At 38.9% G+C, this 22,970-nt stretch overlaps 2 protein-coding genes across 6 annotated transcripts; one reads left to right on the top strand and one right to left on the bottom strand.

The window, feature by feature from the left end:
- The first annotated feature begins 1,116 nt into the window (after positions 1–1,116).
- Positions 1,117–15,593, top strand: smc6 (structural maintenance of chromosomes 6). Of its 5 annotated transcripts, none has more exons than XM_076978111.1 (27): positions 1,117–1,172; positions 1,894–2,061; positions 2,165–2,282; positions 2,505–2,610; positions 2,693–2,829; positions 2,904–2,965; positions 3,063–3,143; positions 3,360–3,461; positions 3,560–3,679; positions 3,761–3,856; positions 4,528–4,674; positions 4,842–4,930; positions 5,099–5,266; positions 5,420–5,598; positions 5,944–6,145; positions 9,231–9,345; positions 9,526–9,689; positions 9,882–10,017; positions 11,524–11,604; positions 11,705–11,875; positions 11,967–12,104; positions 12,396–12,541; positions 12,634–12,759; positions 12,964–13,069; positions 13,753–13,905; positions 14,029–14,126; positions 14,209–15,593. In XM_076978111.1, exons 2-27 carry the CDS (start codon positions 1,912–1,914, stop codon positions 14,288–14,290), a joined length of 3,273 nt encoding a protein of 1,090 aa, XP_076834226.1. In that variant the 5' UTR covers positions 1,117–1,172; positions 1,894–1,911; the 3' UTR covers positions 14,291–15,593. The 5 variants fall into 5 exon arrangements, with proteins under 5 accessions (XP_076834226.1, XP_076834225.1, XP_076834227.1 ...); XM_076978110.1 differs by lacking the exon at positions 1,117–1,172 and adding an exon at positions 1,289–1,384; XM_076978112.1 differs by lacking the exon at positions 1,117–1,172 and adding an exon at positions 1,289–1,415 and having other exon boundaries at positions 14,212–15,593.
- vsnl1b (visinin-like 1b) lies at positions 14,801–21,901 on the bottom strand. Its single transcript, XM_076978114.1, has 4 exons — positions 21,618–21,901; positions 19,323–19,490; positions 18,083–18,298; positions 14,801–16,823 (listed from the first exon to the last, which is right to left on the bottom strand). The coding sequence occupies exons 2-4, from the start codon at positions 19,482–19,484 to the stop codon at positions 16,626–16,628; spliced, it is 576 nt and encodes a 191-aa protein (XP_076834229.1). The 5' UTR covers positions 19,485–19,490; positions 21,618–21,901; the 3' UTR covers positions 14,801–16,625.
- Positions 21,902–22,970: the final 1,069 nt, after the last annotated feature.

Here is a 22,970-nt window from a genome sequence, read left to right as displayed (position 1 = left end):
CGATTGTGTCCGTCTCCTCGCTCCGTTGCTTCTGCAACGTTACATAGACTTTGATTAAGCAAATGTGCCTGCCTCAATATCAAACTCCTACACCCTTGCATGCAGCTATAACACAAGGCACTGACTTTGGAAAAACTCCAAACCAATAATGTTGTTATAACCATGCCCAGTAGAGAATTCAGCTTTAAATTATGTTGTCATAACTACATTCAGTAGTAGCTTCAAATATTATTCATGTGGTGTTAAATTAATTAAAAGTACCTTAAGTGAGGTCTTTTTAAGTTGGCAACAAGTTTCATTACAATTAATTTCAAGTAAAATTAGATGTTTTGGACCTATGGATGTTGATGATTCTATGAGCTGCCTATATCAAGTTGGTTTTGGAGTTATATAAGAAACACCACCTGTTTCCTGTGTTTTTTTTTGGTTTTTTTTTTTTTTTTTGCATACTGAATACAAATGTCCAAATGTATTTTCAAAATCCATCATCCATTTTTTGTTTTTTGTGGAGTTGCCATTTTGCAGGAAACTGAATATGGATGTTTCTGATGCCAAATATGGGCAGAAATCATACACCTGTACATTGTTTGTAAGTGTAGGTAATAACAGCCTTATTACGGTGTAAGTAATATACACCTGTAAATACCATGTCACTTAAATCCATGTTCAATAGCATGAATGTACTGTATAGTTCACCTATTTTAGTTTGTGGGCTAAAAATAAAATTGTTGTTGCTCAATGTTATTAGATTAAATGAGGAAACTCACTACTTGAGTCTTTTTGCTAGATACTTTCCAACATTTAGCCTACATAAGTAATAGTTTAAATGTCTATATAATATAATGTCTATATTTAAACTTTTACTGAAATACTTTAACTTGTGTGCAGTGTTTCACTACTTCATCCATCTCTGCCTGGAATATATATAATTTTATTGTATTATTTGGGGTCTTTTATGGATTCCCTGGGGATGAAATAAATGAAACGATGTAGTCAACTGCAGAATTCTCTCTCGACTGAAATAATGTATGAAATGAAAGGTATGTATGAAAGGTGCTATACAAATAAAAATTATTATTATTTATCGTTTCTCTTCTCCACAGGAGGTACCATATTTGATCACCGAGTGCGTCTGATTCGGCAAAGATTCTGTATTGCATGCAGGTATTCATGTAAGTGGGAGAAGGTAGAGCAGTAACTGGAAGAGTCGCTCTTCTCTGAAGGCAAGAGAACTGGGCACGCGCACCTGGGAAAATCGAATCGACCGCACCAGTTAACCGTTGGTTCCGTCGCTTTAGCCACGCCCCCTACCTCCGCCGCTAACCAGGAAGCCACAATAAAGCTTAAAAACAGTAGCTAACATTTCCACATACAGGGGAATGAAGTAAGCGAAGGTTGATATTTTATACAATTAAGTAAGTCTACAATGATATTTTTGCCGGTGTATGAGTGACATAGCTGTCTAGCTACTAAATTTAGCATAAATCTTTCATACTTGTCAGAAACTGGTTACAGGTTACGAGTTGTTGTCTTTAGCAATAACCACACAGCTAGTAATGTTAGTTTTTAGGCTAAATTGGCCAGTTGTGATATGTGGGGAACTCCCGTTGTCCCTGTGATTATATTAAACGTTTACATTTCCATAGCTAAATTAAAAGAGAACTTTCCAGTGTCTAGTTCAATGGGTACCATATGGTTCTGTTTTGGTACGTCGACAGTTCAGCTCTCGTCTTGACAACGTAGTTTCATTTAGTTACCGCTAGTTAGCTAGATGGCTAAGTGAGAAGTTCATGCACTCATTTGGAGCTTAAGCGAAGATAACAAGATACATAAAGACATGTTTCCCCACATGACTTAACTGAGTGACTTGAAAAAGTTTCCTTTTCTCTCTAGAGTCACTATATTTGTACAATGAATAAGAGGACGTCCAATATCCAGGATGCTGCGAAACCCAGTAAAACCCGAAAGACGGAGGTCGCAACACATGTCCAGGATGAGGATGAGGATGATGATGATGAGGAGGAGATGAGACTTCGGCAGGACCATTCATCCTCTGCCCCCGTCTGTGAATTAAGTTGATTGATGAACATAAATCATTTGATTGATTGATGAACAGAAATGTGCAGTTCTGAATGCTGTTTACTGAAGTAACCTTGTTTTCTAGAGCGCAGGGGATATTGGTGTCATTGAAAGTATCACTTTGAAGAATTTCATGAGCCATCATTTGCTGGGGCCTTTTCAGTTTGGAGCAAATGTCAATTTCATCGTTGGGAACAACGGAAGTATGTTTACACAGAGAAACGTGTTATTTTGGTCCTAAAACATTGTTGGCTGTCCAGTGTTGGTGTAATACTTTGTTCCTGTTCCAGTGTAGAGCAAGAGTCTAGCAATATAAAGGTCATGGGTTTGATACCCAGGGGGCACACACTTATTCTGCTAAATATATGTAAGTCACTCTGTACAAAAATGTCAGTAATGCTACTTGATATGATTTCTGTCAATAGGTGGGAAGAGTGCTATCCTCACAGCTCTCATTGTGGGTCTTGGTGGAAAAGCTACTACAACCAACCGAGGAGCATCTTTAAAGAGTTTTGTAAAATATGGAGAGAGGTCAGTTTACTTAAAACAAATTGAGGTTTGCATACTACTTAAATTAACTGTCTAATAGTGTGTATTGATATTTTGTGTCCAGCTCTGCAGAAGTCACAGTAAAATTGAAAAACAGAGGTAGTGATGCTTATAAAGGGGACATATATGGAGACTGTATATGCATTGAGCAGAGAATCACCAGTGATGGCTGCAGGATATGCAAAATAAAAAACAAAACCGGTAATATGCTGTTCATTAACACTCCCATATGTTCATCGTAATAACAAATGAGCTCAGATTTCCTCTGCTTTCAGGGTTTATTATTTCAACTAAGAAAGAGGAATTGACTGCAATATTGGATCATTTTAATATACAGGTAGTTTTTGTTTGTGCAGAATTACATTTTATTTCAGCTAAATTAATTCATACTGTATTTGTTATATTTATATTTTAGATTGTCATTTTTACTACAGGTTGACAATCCAGTCTCAATCCTAAATCAGGAAATGAGTAAGCAGTTCCTGCATTCAAAAAGTGAAGCTGATAAATACAAGGTGATCATTTAGTGAGAGATCCCCATATGTGCACAGAAAAAAGCAGATTATTTTAATTATTTACATATATACTGTCACATTCACAAATGCTCGAGTGTTACACAAGTGTTATGTATGACTAACTTGAGAAAACTTTCATTAAGTTTACTGTTTATCTGGCTTACCAAATCAATTTTGCTGACAGAGTCTCTGTGTTTCTCCTCCTTCTGGTTAAAGTTTTTTATGAAGGCTACTCTGCTTGAGCAGATGAAGAGAGACTACATTCACATCAAGCAGACCAAAGCTGGCACCCGAGACCAAGTGGAACAACAGGAGGAGGTGAACTATAATTTTTCTAAGACAGTTGTAACAATTGTACTATATTTGTAAATGTTTAATTAATAAATTATATTATTTTCCATTCATTGCATTTGCAGTGTCTCAAAGATCTCAGACAGTTGTTTTTACAAAAGAAAGAAAAGTATGAAAGTTTATCTTCACTTGACAATATGAGGCAGAATCTGGAAGATTTGAAGAAAAAGATGGCATGGTGCCTGGTATGTTTTTCTATGTCAGTAGGCTGTCACTATAGACTGCACACATTACAAAGTTTTCTCAACAATAATTTCTTCTAACAGGTGCGAGAAAAAGAGTGGCAAGTTCAACAGCTGAAAGAACAAATTGATAAAGAACACTGTGATAGGACCCATGAAGATAAGCTTCAGCTGTGTCAGGTCCGTATTAAACACCTGTCACTGCTCTATTTGTCATTAGTGATCATTGATCTCTCTGTATTGTGATCTATGTATGTATAAATTTATATGTCCATCCACAATTCTTTTACCTTTCAGGAAGTAGAGTAAACACAGGATAACAACCACCTGATTATACTGACCAAATTAAATATTAGTAATTAATTATTAATAAACAGTAGAATGATTACTTGTTAATATACTGTTTCATTAAGTAATAATTACATCAATTTATTTTTCAAGATCACAAGAATATAGCAAATTATCCAATGTCTGCAATACAAGCAAACATCCTTACATGTTGCAACTACAGTATAAGTAATTTGCTTTACTTGATAGGACATTTAATGGTTGAAAGTGCTCATCTGAACCTATTGCAATGTTCATAAACATATATTAAAACATTCATATGCAGAAGTTAATTTAAATGTGTTTCTTGAAAACATGATATCAGCCTTTTTGTCACTCAAATGAAACCTCAACCTCAACAAGGATGAGGACATATTTTTAACAAAGTAAAATGTCTGAGTATATAAAAATTAGCTATGAAAACACTGTGTATAAGTACAATAACCCACAGGGCACCTGCATGGTCACACCATAGCCAGCTTTTTCGAGACACTTTCTGAAGGGTTCTATGCGTCCTCTTTCAGAGCAAAGTTTCCCTTGCTGAAAAGAGATTGCAGGATATCCAGGAGAAGCTTGAAAAGGTGAAAGAGGAGGAGGAATGCTTAGCAGAAGAGAGTCGAAAACTGAAAGAAGAGAGCAAACTCAAGAGCAAAGCTCAGAAGAGCCAGGAAGTAAGAAATGGTCCAGGTCTTCCAATTCTAACATGCTAACGTATTCTAGCTACATGTTCCATTCAAAGCATTAATGTCTTGAGGTGATGTTTATTTACTGTATCAGATCAGGCACATGTATACTGAAGATGTCCATGGACATGTTTAGAATTATTTTTTTTCTTCAGGTGGTGTATTTCCGTGCAGAGAATAAACTGAAACAATTAGAAAAGGAACAGTGTCTTCTCCAGGAGAGAATTCACAAGATAAATAATAGGTGGGTTATACTGCTGAGTACAAACCTCTAACATTAAAATTGTATTTAAATTATACAATGTTGAGAAAAATTATGATGTGAAGTTTCCTTATAAATTGCTAAGATGGTTGTTTTAGTTTGGTATCTAAGTACAAACATGTATTGATGATTTCTCTATGTTTTTGCCAGTAATGGGAGAAGAAATCACGAGGTGGAGCAGATGCAGTGGCTGAAGAAAACATCTGCTCTGAAGAAACAGCTGGAAAAACTTGAGAGTGAGTCTGCCACTCTCAATCAGGAAATAAAGGAGAAACAGCAGGCTGTTTTCAAGGGAAGGGAAGAATATGACAAGCTAAGGTCAGCCTCAACTTATTCCCCAGTACGGGTCTACCTGCTGACATGAAAAGAGCATTTTAATTGTTACAGATGAATATATAGATTTATTGTCAAACACAATATCAGTGATACATGCTTTCTGTACCATAAGTGCTTTGCTGTCTTAAATTTAAGCATGGAAGAAAAGAACATTCAGGTCTCTCTGGAGTCTAAGCTGAAGAGAAAGAACCAACTTCAAGCCAGTACCTCCAACAGACTGAGGCGATTTGGGGATCATATGCCAGAACTGTTGGAGTCTGTTGACAGAGCACATGCCCAGGGGCGTTTCATTAAGAAACCAGTGGGACCAATAGGTGACTGCCTCATTTATTATTGTACAGTGAATTATGTCTCTTTCTCCCTTTCCCATTTTGTATATATTTTTGTCAGGTATAGGATGATGTTCCGGGTATAACTGCAGTGCTTGTCAATAAAATTTTTTTGAAAATATTTGTTTAAATATTAAATGAAGTTTTGGATTGTTCAGCTGTTAACTAAGAAGTGGAAGGACTATAATCTCTGACTATACAATGACGACAAGGTGTTTGTCAGTGTAATTTTCTATTTTATGTGCAACTGATTCTTTTTGAATGGGTAACTTCCCTTTTGTCTGTTTGTAATGAGTGTCAAACCCCAAATATATTTGTTTTCTTCATCAGGTGCATGCATCAGTCTTAAGGATCCAAGTTTAGCTGTAGCTGTGGAAAGCTGCTTGCGAAGTCTGATGAAAACCTTTTGCTGTGACAATTACAAGGATGAAAAGGTCCTGCAGGAGCTTATGTCCATGCACTTTCCCAAAGGCAGCAGGCCCCAGATCATCGTGTGTCCGTTCACAGACCGAGTTTACAATGTCCAAAGCCGGTAAGCATATTACTTATTTATTGTCTATTTGAGTTTACCATAGGGTTAGCCCATGAACCTCACCTAGACCCCCATTTCATGCCATGGATTTTCAAAAAAAAAGATTTCTATTAACTTCATAAGACCTTACATTTTTAGTTAGGTTGGGTTTTTTCTAGTTTTTTCTTTTTCTTTTTTTTTTGTTTGGTTTTGGCCTGCTGAGATGATTCTTCATATATGTATTCTAAGCTTCACTGATTGCCAGTTTTTCAATGGATTGAGGATGCAAACATAACTCTTCAACTGAAGTTTAATGATACAAATGAAAATGAAATCGAACATAAAAGTGAAACGGGTGTCTTACCACGCTGGCTGTCCGCCACCAAAGGGGGGGGGGCGAAGATGAGAATTAACCAGTTTAACCAATGCCCAGAAGCTCAGTGCCCAGCAGCTTAAACTCTTCCAGATGGCCTCACCCCATTTAAAAGCTTCACTGAGCTTCACGGTGGCCATTCTATGCGAAGCCTTGGTGTGTGCATCATACACTAAGCTTAGTCAGTATTTTTCAAGTGGAAAGTTCCTTACAAGAATCTCCTGCCATCTTTCTTGACTGTTCTGTGAGGGGTCTTCCCTCATGTCTGTGTCTCATTGTTTCTTCTCTGTAGAGATCCCAGCTTCCTTCTGCCCCTTTTGTCATCACCAAGCCCTCCACTTACTTTCTGCAGAAGTTGTTATCCATGTTCCTCTCACTGTCCCAGTGCTCTAGTTCCCCACTAGGTGTGGCAACAGATGTCACAAGGAGAAACTTGCCAGCAAGTGGCACTGTTTCCCAACCGTCTTGCACTAAGAATAATTTATAATACGTATTTATATAAGTATCTGGTATTTAATGTTTTCAGTAATCTAATTAATAAGCCTAAATAATTTTGACCAAAACAAATAACCTAAAATTTTCTAAATCAATATCTCCAGTACTTTATACTTTTTGTCTAGTTATTTGGTGCTACATAAAAAAACTGAATGCCATATCTTGTTAAATATAGCCTCAGAGGTGAAAAACTGAAAAAATGCTTGAGATATTGTGACTGTATATGAAGGTGTAAAGGCAATGGTAAGGGAGTGAATGCAACAAACAAAGGCTGATGATGCAGCAGAACCCACTCGTAGTCTCTGTAGAAGACAAGGCGGCAGGATGAAGTACTGGCAATCACTAATAAAGACTTCAGGACTGACGACTGTCACAGCTTGGTGTGAAATGTGCAGCAATTATGACAAAGACCTGTGAGGGTTAGTAACTGGGAACGGGAGAAAACAAGCTGCACATGAAATGAATCAATTAATAACGAGAGGGGCGGGGCCTGAGAGTGTGTGTGTGGGGGGGGGGGGGGGGGGGGCGTTTACATTTTTTATTTAAAGGTACAAATGTAAAGATTCTTCAATTTATTTTTCTGTTTAGAATACACTTACAAAGAATTGCAAAAGAGATTAAACTAAGCTCAGTTTGCCAAACTTAAAAAATACATAACTAAGAAAGTATTTGGAGAGGACATTTTGGATTTTGTCAAGGGCGAAGAACATACAGAATGGAAGGAAGCAAATTCGAGACACCAACTGATGGATTTAAAGAAATGAAACTAAACATAAGTGTGCTAAAAAAAGCCCACAACTAGAAAAGGCCGATGTAACACTGATGACCACCAACCAGCCATGCAAAGCACGCAAAGGGCTTACAAAATAACAGCACAACAACACAGGTGACACAGTGAATGAGACTCAACCCACCTGTGTGGGGTGTGGCATAAAACCAGATCAACACACACCACAGGCACAGCAGTAAAACACCACAGGCCACATGGGCATTAATACCGCCAGACAGAGGCTGCTGATGATTTGTCTTGTGAACTTAATGGCTGTTTCACAACAGCCATTCTTTGCAAGAAAGATCATGACATGAACTTTGAGTGTAGACGGGCTGGGGTAAATGAGTCCACGCATTGAAAATGCGGATATCTTCACATGGAGGAGGGACTGTTAACATGACATTGAACTGACAATATATTTACAGTGAGTTCCTGCAGTTACAGCTCATTTCCTGTATTATTAATAATGCACAGGGTTTCACACCTACTGTAAATGGAAGTGGACAGTGGGGGGCCGTCGGTGGCTTGCAGCGCCATGTGTTAGGTGTGTGGAAGTGAAAATTAAACACTTTCACAAATTTCCTATAGTTTAGGATCGGGGTTGCATGTTACTACAAAATAAACAAATTTTATCACAAAAATACCAAACCTTTGTAGGACTGTAAAATGAAGTCATAATGAGATTTTCACCGTGGGTGTGTATGGGTACGAACAGTGGCGGACTTAGCAATTTGGGGGCTCAAGGCGAATTTAGCTAGGGGGCCCATCAACATTAATATGCGAAAAATAAGTTAGCTAGTCAGGGGGCCCCTACAGTGGGCTGCAGTGGGAGGGGCCCAAGGCAATTGCCTAGCCACGCCTCTATGCAAAGACCGCCTCTGGGTACGAAATGTGTGTAGGTGGGATTTTGGCCTATTTTGTGTGGTTTTATGGACATGTTCTATAAAAACACCAATCTTTCACTGAGCAAAATGTCAATCATTCACCCAAACCCACACTTAACATTTTCAACATTTCTGATGGTTTTACTTAATGGATTTTGAAAGGGGGTGGATCTATTTACTGAATATATATTCTGACCTCAGGGATTTGGGAGCTAAAGAAAGTGCAGTGGGTGGGTGATTTTTCAGACACTCAGCCAGATATCTCCATGAGGAGACCCTCTGTTACTCACTACCTCTTTAATTTTTCATTCAATAAAAGTAAAGTGTTTTGTAGTACCTGGTGGTTTGCGAAATTGTCTCTAAATGCAGCCTGATTAATCCAGCTGTTCAGTCCAGCTGATTTCACATTTTAGTAATCCAATTTTTTTCCTTCACATACCCTTTGCATGTGAAGTAATGGAACAGAAATTACACTTCACAGATGGTGTTTGAAAATTGTTTATTTTTGAGCAATTATCAATTGTCAGTTCAGGATAAGGGATGAAAACAATAATTTGTGTTTTCTGTTTTATTTTATGTTAGAGGTGTGCACCATCCAGACTTTCCATCTGTTTTGGACACTCTCATCATTGACAACCCTGTGATAACAAACTGTCTCATAGATATGAGGAATATTGAATGCATTCTTATCATCAGAGTAAGTCAATTAAACATTTTGGTTTTCACAGCCAGTGAGTATTACTTTAAATCTGCTGTTGAAATCGTTTGAAGAAATTATTAGTAGTGTAATTTACAGTTTTACATGATTACAATTGCTTTAAGGAGTCAAAGCATTTTAGTTGTTTGAAATTTGTTGTGACTATATCTTAAACCACAGGAAAGCGCTGTTGCAAGGAGAATCATGCAAGCACAAAGACCCCCTAGAAACTGCCGTGAAGCCTTTACTGCAGAAGGCGATCAGATATATACCAACCGCAATTACACTCCCGAGAAAGAGGTCTTGGTTAAATACCTTGGTGGGGACCCAGAGGCAGAAATTCGGTACACAGCATTATCACATTTGTAAAATGCTGTTTTTGATATTTTTGATTTTACCCAGGAAGGTTTCCGTGGATAAGAGTAAATCTTACAAAGTTTGTGGTTGGGTTTAAAGAACTGCTTTAAACCTGAATGTATGAATGTCTTGTAGGATTAGACAAACATTATTTAAATGTTTTCGTTGTAAATGTTCAGGCTGGTGCAGACAGAGGTGGAGAATCACCAGGCACAACTCTGCAGGTTCCAGCGCCATCTAAGCTCTGTAAAGCAGGACATTCAGAGCATGGAGGAGAAGCTACGCAGCGTCATCATAGCAAGCAAAAGAAATCAGGTACAAGAGCCTGGGCTTCAGCTCTCAGCTAATGCTGTTCTCCAGGGCTAACAGATCCTGTCCTTTACTGTTTATGCGTTCTGAAGAGCTTTCATTAGATCGATACATGAAAATATCAGGAAGGGTTTTGACACTATTAATAAGGGCTTCAATTCTTTTGTAGAAAATTTGGTGTTACTGACAAACTAACAAAGTTGTCTTGGATCAAATTGTGATGCTCAGAGTTCTTATTCATATGTGTCACGGTGAGAAAAGGAGGGGAAGCTGAGAGCACAGTGCACAACACAACATTTAACAAGATGAATACAACTGCACATTCACCATGAACGCAAATACAAAGACTAACAACTGAGGGCAAAACACAGAGGTTTAAATACATACATTAATAATGGAAAACAAGAAACAGGTGAAACATGAGGTATGCTAACAAGGAGCGTGGCACAACAACAACAACAAACAAGCAGGCGGTGAACCGTACACCAGGGCACCAGGACAGGGGGTGGGAGTAGGTCTCAAGGCTGGGGCTGCCTCTCACAGACACACCTCACCCCCAAGCTCGTGGTCCGGCAGAGCCTGGGGTCCTAAGGGGAGCCCTTTCCTTTAGTACGCCTAACAGTCCGGAAGTGCCACAGTGAAGGTGTGGTGACGGATCCGGGGGTGCGACCCCAGAGATGAATCCAGCAAGACCGGTCCTTGCACAAGAACAACATAGGGACCAGTGTGGCAGCTATCCGTGGTCTGAGGGACAAGTGACCATTGGCAGCGGTACGTATAGGAGTGCAGCCCTAGGGACAGGTGCGGCGGCCATTAGTAACAGTAGATCCAGTCCCTGCAAACATAACAGTCTCTCCTGTCCTGGTGATGCGGCGACCGATCAAGCCACTGGCGATCAGTCAAGCCAGAGGCGACAGAGCCAATGTGAGCTGGCCAGTCAAGCCTGTGGCGACTGGTCAAGCCAGCAGCCTCCTCCCAACAGCTGGAGAACACTGGGAGGAACCTGTGCGCGCTCCCTGCCCAGGAGCAGCACACACTCAAAAGATTCCAGGGGGAATACATGGCTGGGAATCCCTGGTATCCTCCCTCATGACCCTAGGGTTGGAGGAGTCCAGGACAGGAGAGCGGTGATGATCTCGACTTCCTCTTGAAGGTGGTTGGTCTTTCTGTCACAGTGAGCGAGGGAGGAGAAGAGCGCGATGCACAAGACAGATAAATACAACTGCACATACACCATGAACACAAATACAAATAAGACTAACAACAGAGAGCAAAACACAGAGGTGTAAACAAGGGGCGTGGCACCAACACAACAGCAAACACGTACACGGTGGGCCGTACCAAGGACGCCTGGACGGGGGGTGCTGTACAGTTATAACATGATTCATTGTGTTTCTGTGTCCTTTGAAGATCTTTCCCCAGTATTCCTTATAAAAAGGCTAGTGGGTGAGCATTTTAAACATGTAATGCTTCAGCTTTATTCTTACTTTTGTTCACATCTTGTCTACATAGGAGAGTATGACTCGGGTGAAAGCATCTATAACAGAACTGGAGAACATCGAAGAGTCACAGGTGGAGGACATCAGTTCTCTGGTGTGTGGCCCATGATTCACTTTCATGCAAAGATGTTTAATATTGTTGATAATCATCTAATTGATTGAATACATCTTACCATAAACCTTGGGATCCATAGGAAGAAGATGCTCAAGAAAACGAACAGAAAATTGAGCTGGAGAGAAAAAGTGTAAAAGAGGCAAAGATTGATCTGCAAAGGCACAACAATGCTCTCATGGAAATTGAGCAGAAACACCAGTATGTGAGAAACAAAAGTGAACAACTTCTAGATGAAACGGAGGAGTTGAAGGTTAGTAGTGATGGCTGATGTGTGGGCACCACATTGTGACCCTATGACGCAGTTATGTGAATGAATCAGACCTTTGTTGTGTTGCAAGCAGGACGAGCAGGTGAAGGCTGAGGCAGAGAGCAGCAAACTCAATCAGAGTCTTCAGATTCTGGAAAAGAAGCTCAAGGCACATCAGGACAATATTGAGGCCATGAAAGTAGAATATGCCCAGAAAGAAGAGGAAAAACAGGTATCAACAAGCGATCCTAATGTCCTGCTGTTGGGCTAGTCTTAAGCTTGATTTATTCATTTATCAAGTTGTATTTTAAAAAGCAGTGAATGTGCTTATTAAAAATAAACCTGGTTTGAGCTAACACCACTGTAGGGCGTGTAAATACAGCCGCAGACAGCAGTCCTCAAAGGAGTTAGATGACTGCAAAGCGAGAACTACATTTGTGGTCGTGTTCCACGCGTAGCCACGAGAGAGGCCCACTGCTGCTCACTATGATTCATCTCTGGGTTCTCCCCTCTTTCTACTTAGGACTGTGAAGCAAAAGCCAGAGAAATCAGTCCCGAACCGCAGCGTCCGGACCGGAGCGCCAAGAGCCTGGACGCTGAGATTACACGACTGCGACAGAAGATCCGCTCCCAGGAGAGCAGCCATGGCAACCAGGAGCAAGTGATCAGGTCTACACCCTACTACTCAGGACATTTCTGCTTTCTATGAATCAATAAATGAATAAATGTATTAACCTGAATGAGTTATTATTACTTTTTAGGGAGTATGCAGAGGCTCATACTAATTACAAAAGTAAGTCCAGCCAGCTGCGAGATCTGAAGAAGTTTATTGATCGCCTGGACAACATCATGACTGACAGACAGGCTCGTTATAAAACGCTGCGAAGGTATCCTCGGTTATAAATATCTTAAAAGATGCTGTGATGTTCTGAGATGCTTTAAGTAATGTGGACAGCATGGTCAGTGGTTCTGGCTGAATGATTAAACAAGATAGATAAAGTGTTTTAATATGCTTGACATACTTTAATCTGAATTCATCATTGAATGTGTAAAATTTACACAAGGCCTCTTCTACATGTTCTTTATGACAGATCCCTCTCTGTGAGATGCAAGTGGTACTTCATCAACTTTCTTTTCAAGCTGCACTGCTATGGGTCAATGATGTTTGATCACAACAATGAAACATTGTCGATATCAGTGGGTGATTTTTTTGGTTTTATCTCTACAACCCCTTCATTAAAACTGGCCCTCAAAGGGTAACAGCACTGTATAGTTCAGTGTTGTCCAACCGAAGACCCGAACTCAGTTCTGTGGTCCGTCAAGCCACATTTCAGTCACACTATGTTACATGATAATCAGATATCTTTATGACATTGGAATGTAACTGTCAAACATTTAGATACCTTGTTTGGAGTGCAAAGCTATAGAATACTCGAAGAAGTTGTTTGCTTTAAGAAATCTTCGCTACTATATAGGATGCATTCTGTGAACAGACGCAAAGCACTTTGTAAGTCGCTCTGGATAAGAGTGCTAAGTGCCCTAAATGTAAGTAGTAGATTACTTGAAGATGCTGTGGAACATCAAATAGCCCTCATGGAAAAGTGTGTAGTGTGTAGTGTAGCACAGATGTCTGCGGTCTTATCCGCAAGAGACCTGCGTAATTGTAGGTCTTCATTCCAACCATGCAGGAGTATAGTTTGTGCAACAATAATTAACAATAATTATCTGTTTGGAGACGCCACCATCTGATTGAACCAGTCAAATCAGTTGTACTCCTTCTTTATCAGAACCTAAAGCTTCAGTCCCAGCAGCCTGTAACACCTGCTGTGGGTCATGAAGAGGTAGGCACCATGTACGCTGAGTTTATGTTTCTGGTTAAGGTGAAGCCACCGGGTCAAGAGAATGACGACATTAACGACATGCGGTCTCTATCTGGTGGAGAGCGCTCCTTCTCCACCGTCTGCTTCATCCTGTCCCTGTGGGAGATCACGGAGTCCCCCTTCAGGTGCCTGGATGAGTTTGATGTCTATATGGTGAGCATCAGCGAAACCTGGTTTAAACCTGCCTGCCCATGCATGCCTATATACTGTTGTTTTCTGATTTGAACATAATTAGATGCACTGTATCGCATTTGTAAGTTTGTGATTTCTATGAAGGACATGCATAACCGTAGGATCTCCTTAGACCTCCTTCTTGAGCTCTCTGAGCGCCAGCATCTACGTCAGTTCATTTTCATCACACCTCAGACCACCAGGTAAGAAGATCCAGGTACCTCCATTGGAATGTCAGGCAATGTTAACTTCTCTCATGCTAAAATAAGTTACGTGTTCTTTCAGCAGTCTCCCCAAAAGTCCTCATATTAAAGTTCACCAACTTCAAGATCCAGAGAGAGAGACAGAGGAGGAGGTCCTGCCGTAGGAGCCTGTCAAAAGGAGGATGTTTTTTGTTTTACGTTTGTTGTTGTTGTTTATTTGTTTTTTGTGCTTCTTTTGTCTTGTTTTGTTTGGATTTGTTCTGTTTTTGTTTGTATTGCTAGTTGTTGAGCTGCTCCATAGAACCGTCCGTTAAAACTTAAAAACTATTAAAACAATTTTTATATGTGAAACTAGGTTTGATATTTAAATATTTTGTAAAAAGCTAGATGTATCATTCCTCTGCTGTTATATTAGATCATCTGTGCTTTATCGCCTGGAAATGTCATGTTTTCAATTTGCCATCTACCATCAATTACTACCATCTCTGGAGTTTCAGGAAGGGGATGAGAGAGAAATACAAACCATGCTCCCTTTTTCCTAACAGAATATATCCTTTGTATAATACTGGAAAACATCCTACAACAAAATGTAGGATGCATAAAGGGAAATGGAGATGGCAGCAGTTTCATAAGCATTCACATTCTTTATCAAGCATCACACAATCAGGCGCCTGCTGTTTTCTGAAAACAGCCCATAGACAGTTTATTTATTTGAATCACAATGTTGTCAGTGCAACCGTTACATATTGAGTTGAAGACATGCCACAAATAAAACACATACATCATATTGCACAATCAAATGACTTCTTTAAATTTGGTATTTCATTTCCATGTTAGGTACAAATATTTACATGTCGGAGATATACACCTGCAGTTTTGGGATTATTTTCTACAAGGAGGGCCAAGGAGGGAAAAAACCATAACGGCATCCTGAGCCTTGTAGAACATGCACAGGCTTGGTGCTTCGGGGGGCGGGGGGCGGTTTGTTTGTTGTGGAGAACAGACACCACATTCTTATTCAAATGAAGCAAAGTAATTTATAAAATATTGGTGGGACTATATACTCTCATTTAAAAAATCCACTCTTCTGGTGTTCTTTCATTTGCCCCTTATGTTCTGTAAGACACCATAAGGAGTGCATGTATTCTCACAAGGGTTCTGTTAACCCTCATTCAGACAAAACATTCTCTAACCACGTCCCCTCAAAGAATCTCTTTGTTAACAATGTATGTGGTGAGTAACGTTTGCTTCAAGTAGTTAAATTAAGTTGTGGCTTAAAACTCTTGCGAAAACCCTCATAATTTTCCATTCAAAGATGCATAAATTACTGTATAAACAGTGGTTATTAAATGTCAAGAACTTGTGTAGAAATATTTTACAAAAGAACAGTTCAATAAAAACTTACCACATTAGGCTGAGGTTGTATACTAAACGTATTTGTAGTGGATTGCTTCTTGATTATTAAAGCCCTCCAGGAAAAAAAGAAACCATTAATTGCTTTCTCAGAATTTAGCATTTAAAACAAATCTACAGGTATCCAAACATGCGCACGATGATATGATTTACACATAACTTAAAAAAATGGAAATGTAGGTAAGACTGGCTGGGCAGTGGCATGACAACAGCTGGAAAAGCCTGTGAGGCAGGTTAACGTATTGGTCTACAGCTGCAGTGTTAGTAAAGGACATGGCTATTGTAACCTTTGTCACTGCAGAAAATAAACCAATAGCAGAGGCAAAGCTAAGGTTGTTGAAGACAAGATCCACAACATATTGCTGTCCTTACAGATAAATTCTACAAATACACATTGCAGTTTTTAGGGGAGGAAGGGGGGGGGGGGGGGGCATGCACCCAAGGGAAGATATCTAATGGGCTGATCCTGTTATCATTTATAAGGCCTCCTTATGTTATTTGTCAAGGTAGCCAAAAGAAGTGATAGGAGAGATTAAGCATTACACTTAGGACAAGCATGCAGATACTTACATTTATCATCAAGTACAAGCACATTTGGGAGGTAGGCTAAATTAACCCCTCTACCCTCCTTGAAATTTAAAGATCAAAGTTGAACATACTGTTTTAATAGAAATTGTTACATTTAGTGAGACATTTTGCTTTTAATACCTGAACCACCGTACGAAATACAGTAGCTATTGTGATATGATCTTTAAGTCTTGTAGCTAAAAATGAAATATCCTATTGTGGAGCACTTCACCAACTACCAATGAATGAAAGAATGAAAACAATCTGACTCGTTTTGCACACCTTACATTGTTGCAGGTTTGAAATTAAATGTACTGTATATTCTTAACTCTTAGCATTTGACATTCTCATGCATACTAGTTTTGTTTTTGTTTGCTTTTTTGTTTGTTTGTTCATCAACCACAAGAAGCAAGTTCATTTGAGTGGTCCAAATACATTTTGTGTTAATCTTGTGGAACTGGCTGATTATGAGTAAACATTACAGTATACTGAGTCCAGTGCATGCTGACACACACACCATCACTTCTGCATGTCACACTGCAAAAGCAGTACAATCGATGGGTCACTCTTTGCTGCCTCTTTGAACTCATCCAGTGTTATTTGGTCATCGTTGTTCTTATCCATCTTGCTAAAGATGCGATCCACCCTTTGCTCTGGTGTCAGCCCGTCCTCATTCATCTTCATCATAATCACAGTGCCAACCATTTTGTAAATAGCCTTTAAAACAATGGAAGAAAAATTATACCTTTATGCTTAGTCTGCAGTAAAGCTAAAAAGGCATCTGTAGCCATATCACTTTTTTATAGCATTGCTTTTACCTTTATACCTTTAGATTTATATTTTATCCAGTTACTGAAAATGTGTATCTCATTCTTAGCATTATATGTACCCTTCCCTAGTTTCCTAGTTCTCCAAAAGGCTTGGGCACTACAGCTGGGATCTGAGCTACGTTCTGTTCTGGGCCAAGGAGGCAAAATGCAGTGCCAACACCCTTTTCACAGATGGTGCAGGAGAGTGACCACAGACAATAAAATGCCTTACTCTTTTTAATGGAGTGACATAGTAAGATGTCCACCTAGTCATGTAGCAAAGCAACCAGTTCTCTAATTGTGTTTAGATGCTTGGCGACCCTGTGCAACTAGAAGCTCAAATGGACTACGCGTGGCCTTTCCCTTCCGGCTACAATCGTGCGAAAGGTTGGCTTGGCACACAGCATGTTCCAGAAAGATGCTAGAAGGATGTTTTCCTTCTGTATTCAAGAACTCTGAGATGTCCCCTGGCTGTCAGCGTTAATTTAAAAGCATCAGGTGAACAAAAGTAAGCAATCTCCAGTGACAATGAAAGAGGTCAAGTCATAACCCTTCAGTAATTAATACTATTTATCATATGCAGTTGTAAAACACTGATACGACATAAAGGTACACATGGCTGATGTCAATGACAGGCATGTTTAAAGCCTATTAAAGACACAATGGCCAAGGAGTAACTTGTACTGGGAAATGCTGATAAGCACAGAGTTTTTAAAATCACTAATTTGGCATTACCTGTTATCATACCAAGACATATCATGCTCTGGCATATTTATTGTTTTAATAACTTCTTTGATAAATTGATTTTGTTATTGATTCTCTTTTTCCCACATGGCATGTTTCAGTTGAAATTACACCTTTGATCGCCATGTTACCTACTACCAATAGTAGATCTCAAGGTGAAATGCGAAGCCTACAATAAAACAGCAAATACATGATTCTGAAGGCTTGCTGATGAGAATTAGTTTAAAAACCAAATTAATAATACTGAATCCATAAAAATGGGTGAAATGTATTATAAGTGAATATATGTTGCCAAAACTCCTTTTATGTTCGATAATGGGCAAGGAATTAAGGACAGTGCCAAATGCCAGTCTGCATGTTTTCTACACAAAGAGAAACAGTAGATGAGGCCCGTTAAATTTTAATTGTAAATTGTCTGCTTACCTCTATAATTTCCAACATCTCTACCCGGGTGATTTTTCCATCTCCATCTAGGTCATACATGTTGAAGGCCCAGTTCAGCTTCTGCTCAAAGCTTCCCCGTGATGTGATGGACAGGGCACAAATGAACTCTCTGAAGTCAATAGTCCCATCTCCATTCTTATCAAAGGTTCTGAAGGCATGCTGTGCAAATTTTGATGCATCACCATAGGGGAAGAACTGCAAGAAACACAGTTTTTATGTTAAAACCTAAAGGTGTGAACGTAAAGCTAAAGCTGTGAAAATATTAAAGTAAACCTAGTTCAACACAAATCTATATTTCACTAATATATAGCACTATACATAGTTAACATTGTGAATAAATAAATACATATATAAATACACAAGATTTCACAACAGAAATTGTTTGCCTCGGGTTACTGAAAATTCTTTTTCTTGTATCTTTAAAATCTTTCTTGCTCAAACTTGCCCACTGATGCTGTGTGATCTTAAGACTGATAACAAGACCAATGTATATATACTCATAACAGTGGAACACTGTTAAATACACCCAATTTTTTAATTACACCACCAGTAAGGCATAATCAAATTGCCTTGGTGAGCATCAAATACAGTCTAAATGTAGTTTAAATGTAGTCTAAATATAGTCTAAATACAGTCTAAACGTAGTCTAAATGTAGTCTAAATGCAGCCTCCTAAATGTTCATCTACTTTGAGAAAGCTGCAACAGCAAATTTACTGGGCCATGATTTACACTGGGAATAAAATAAATGTTATTTGTTGGAAGATTTATTATAAACTAGAAGACATCAGAACTATAGGAAACCTAACAAATCAGGTCTTTTTCATAGAAACTTAGTAATGTTCCTAAATGCCATTGCGTGGTTAAAATGTCTCAGTAAACAACCCCAAAGCAGCATGACATGAGTAATCTCTTCAGAAACACATCTCACATACCCACAATGTGGCAGGAGATGCAAAGGAATGCATGATGATATTTCTCTTAAAACATCTAGCTGATAGTCAATATTTTAACCAGTGGTGGTCTGCTTTACAGCTGAATCTTTGTTATGCTTTCCCAGCATATAAACCGTGCAGCTATTTTATTAGGTCAGCCTACATTGTGGACATCACTTAAAATGATTGCTGGTTCCAAACTCAAGCACACACGAGTAAATATCTCATCCAGAAAATATGTTATGTAAGGAACAGAAGAGCTTGATTAAATACGATTTGAACTTACCTTGACATAGAGCTGCTGGAATTCATCTAGGTTTAGCTTCCCACTGGGACAGTCTTTCAAGAAGCCCTTATACCACTGCTTAAGCTCATGCTCGTTAAACTCTGTGTTCTTCACCAGATCTTCCATAACCTCAGGGGTTAGTTTGCTGTTCTGTTTCCCCATGATCTCCTACAGAACATAATAATATTTTTACATCCATGAGTACAGACTGTTCACCATAATAATAAACATTGTCTTCTGCATCTGTTTAGTATTGGAAATTTCTAAAAATCTGTTGGTTTGAACTAAATGGTGACACAGGTGGTGGTTGTACCTTCAAGGAAGGATTCTCATACCCAAAAGGAAGTCCTTCAAAGGTTGCTTCTGGGACTTAAACATCGAATTGGTTTCCACTCCTAAGTCATTAATATTTTTTCTGATTTCTGAAGAGCCATATTAAAAAGTAATATTTAAAGACTTCTGGAAACTGTTATCTCGGTGGCAGTGGAAAATTGATAATTTAGTGTAAAAGTGTCCCTTTTGTATGTAAATTTTGTTTTAGTAGTAGGCTTACTGACCAGAAGCACGATACACACTAAATAATATATTAGCAAGTTCCAATGAATGCTTGAATACATTAGAAATGTTACAGAATGAGTGATGCTAGGAGAATAATAATTAATACATTAGAAATGTTACAGAATGAGTGTCACCAGGAGAATTATAATTAATACATTAGACATATTACAGAATGAGTGTTGCTAGGAGAATAATACTGAATACATTAGAAATGTTACAGAATGAGTGTCGCCAGGAGAATTATAATTAATACATTAGTTTGCAGACAATTTTCCAAATGTTCCTGCATCCCTGTAAGAGTTCAAAGTATGAATCAAATGTAGGGCAGCCAAATAAGATGTCTATATGTAACAGTCACCACATTATGCATCTTACTATGGGCTTGTTTATGAATAAATAGAAATACATAAACAAACACATTTTAAATAATAATAGTAGTAGTACTAGTAAGTGTTGTAGTTCCTTTTAAATTCTCAGTGTTTCAGCAGCTCTGTGGTTACAGACTAGCTTTGTTTGCCTTTTCTGAAAATAGGCTTTATAGTGGCATCATGATCACCAGCGATATCCTTTAAAGAGCTGAGCCACAACTGCCGTTTGGCCTTCTTAATAGATACACTTCACACTGCATCGCTGCGGGATTGTTATTAACGAATATACACACCGGTATCTTACAATGTTTACACATGAGACGGGGGCTGGGAAAGAGAGCTTTCCAAAGCGCTGTTATCATCTCATTTTGACTGTGATATTTGCAGGCCATCTTGCATGCAATATTATGTAACACCTGGGCGAGCATTGCGCACGCGAAGAATAGCAGTAAAACCATCAATGATAAAAAAGGCTAATTAAAGATACGCAAAATGTCTATTTAATTAGCCTGTGCCGTTAACTACACATTCAGAGTGTTATGTAACAGCGCAGAAAGCTCCTTCAAGCTCCAATCGTTCAGTGAATGACCTTGAGAATGGAAACCATTAAGAGACTGCACAATGGATCCATAAATTCATAAATACACAGAATTGACTACTTGTGGCTGACCAAAAAAAAGTGTAATCTTAGTTATTTTAAATAGCCACTAACACGGGCACTGAATATGTCGTTGCGGTATTATATAGCCCACAGTTCCCCAAAAGATTGTCACAGATTACGAAGATGTAATTTAAGGTAACACAATTCAGTATAAGTATGTCCAAAGGACCGAGCTGTGTGTCAACATATATGCGCTCTTCCATTTTGATGTTTTTGAGCGCACTAACAGACCCCGCAGAAAAAAAGACGCAATCACATTTGTCACATACAGCACTGCGCTGGTCTGACATCGCAAAAACATTTCTGAGGGCTTATCTGTGGCTAAGACACCTGCTAAAGTCACTTCTGGCGTGTGATACTATGTGAAAAAACATCAGTGCTATGTTACAAGGCACATACTGTAATACAGGAGACGATTTGTATCGTGTGCGACTGTGGCACAGCACGATGTCTGCGCTCAAAATAAACGAGAATTCATCATCCTATCGACTCCTTAATGAACATATATGCAGCGTGCTGAAATCAGGCCATGGACATGCATGTGAAAATTCTCATTCATTCACACACCCGTTCATTCATTCATTTACTGCGTCTTAAGCAGGAAATCCGATCATTTCGTTCGAACAAACGACAAATCTACATAAATAACTGCAATCAGATTAACGCAGATCATTTCACCACAGCTACATACAGACAATCGCCTCTTACCTTACAGTAATTTGGGAGAGGCTAATGGAAGTGTATGGTGGTGGTAAATGAAACGGTCAGAACCCTTAAGGTTTGCGTGAGCACGGACCCAAATTCCTCAGATGCGCCGCCTTTATTGAATACTTAACAATCTATAAATGTAATTCCGGCTGACACGCAGCAGGGGCCGATCCCTCTCCCGTCTTTATGGACCGTGCTATGCGACGCCAGACATGCGGCACACAGTGAGCATCACCAAATGACCGAGCTTCTTAGGCACCAGTCTGCCCGCCAGCCTCGGCGTGCTCTTTGAGTTTGCGCAAATTGTGTGTTTCCTTTCCTCAAGTCCTCATGTCAGCAAACACCACGTTAACTGTTATGTGACCATGTCATGTTAAGTCACGCTTTGCAGTGGACCAGAGTGTGGTATATTGCATATCACTTGTGGGTTTCGGATAGTAACGAAATATCTCATATTGCCAGAAACGCAGGGTACCGACGTTCATAAACATTGAACCCATTTGAATTGATTCAGCATATGTTACAAACCAGACAATCGATTTTAGGTTGATGCAAAGGAAAATGGGAAGTAGTTGTGTATATGATTAAGTTATTATACGAAATGAATGGTTGGTATGCTGTGTAAGTGGCAGGTCAGTCACAGTGGATATATATATACACAATGTTAAACTTTTTTTCAAATTGTACTCGATATTATACGAGTTTCACCGTTATTTTACATTGGACAAACATCAAATCGCACAAACTTATTCTATACAGCAAACATTCAAAGTGCTTCAATTTAGATGTGAACACTGACGAAAACAGCAGGTTGAAGTCTTGTGAAAAGTAACGGTAAGATTCACTCAGTTCACCTACACTCAAAAGATACTGCAGTTTAAAATAGAGAGATATATTTCCCTGTATTAAGGTTTATTTTATTCAGTGTCACTATCAGGAGGTCTAACATAATATACTGTTGGTATACGTATAATGTATGTTCATATTACTGTAATATATGATCAAAAGGCTGAACACTTTTTTTTTTGCTTCAAATCACTTAATTTTTTTTCCTGAGTGCTACTTGTTCAAAAGCACAGTGCATGTATTTGATATGGATGTGGATTAACTGTGTTATTTTAAGGGTATTGCATTTTGAGTAGCTTTAATCTGTTTGTGCTGTTTCAAGGTAGGCATCAGTTCCAGGTACAGACTCATCTGGACAATATCAATCTTCAAAACTAAGGTACTCCTATCAATTTCCTGAAAAGAAAGAGAAAAAATGACACTATGGCAAAAAAGAAATACCATCTAGCACTTTTTATTGCATTATTTTTGAAAGGTTATTTCTAAGGACATGTTCCAATTTTACCC

This window comes from Brachyhypopomus gauderio, chromosome 17 (genome assembly GCF_052324685.1).
Source record: "Brachyhypopomus gauderio isolate BG-103 chromosome 17, BGAUD_0.2, whole genome shotgun sequence".
NCBI classification, from domain to species: Eukaryota; Metazoa; Chordata; class Actinopteri; order Gymnotiformes; family Hypopomidae; genus Brachyhypopomus; species Brachyhypopomus gauderio.
The sequence above is the reverse complement of the archived record's forward strand: the minus strand, read 5'-3'. Positions and strand labels throughout refer to the sequence as shown.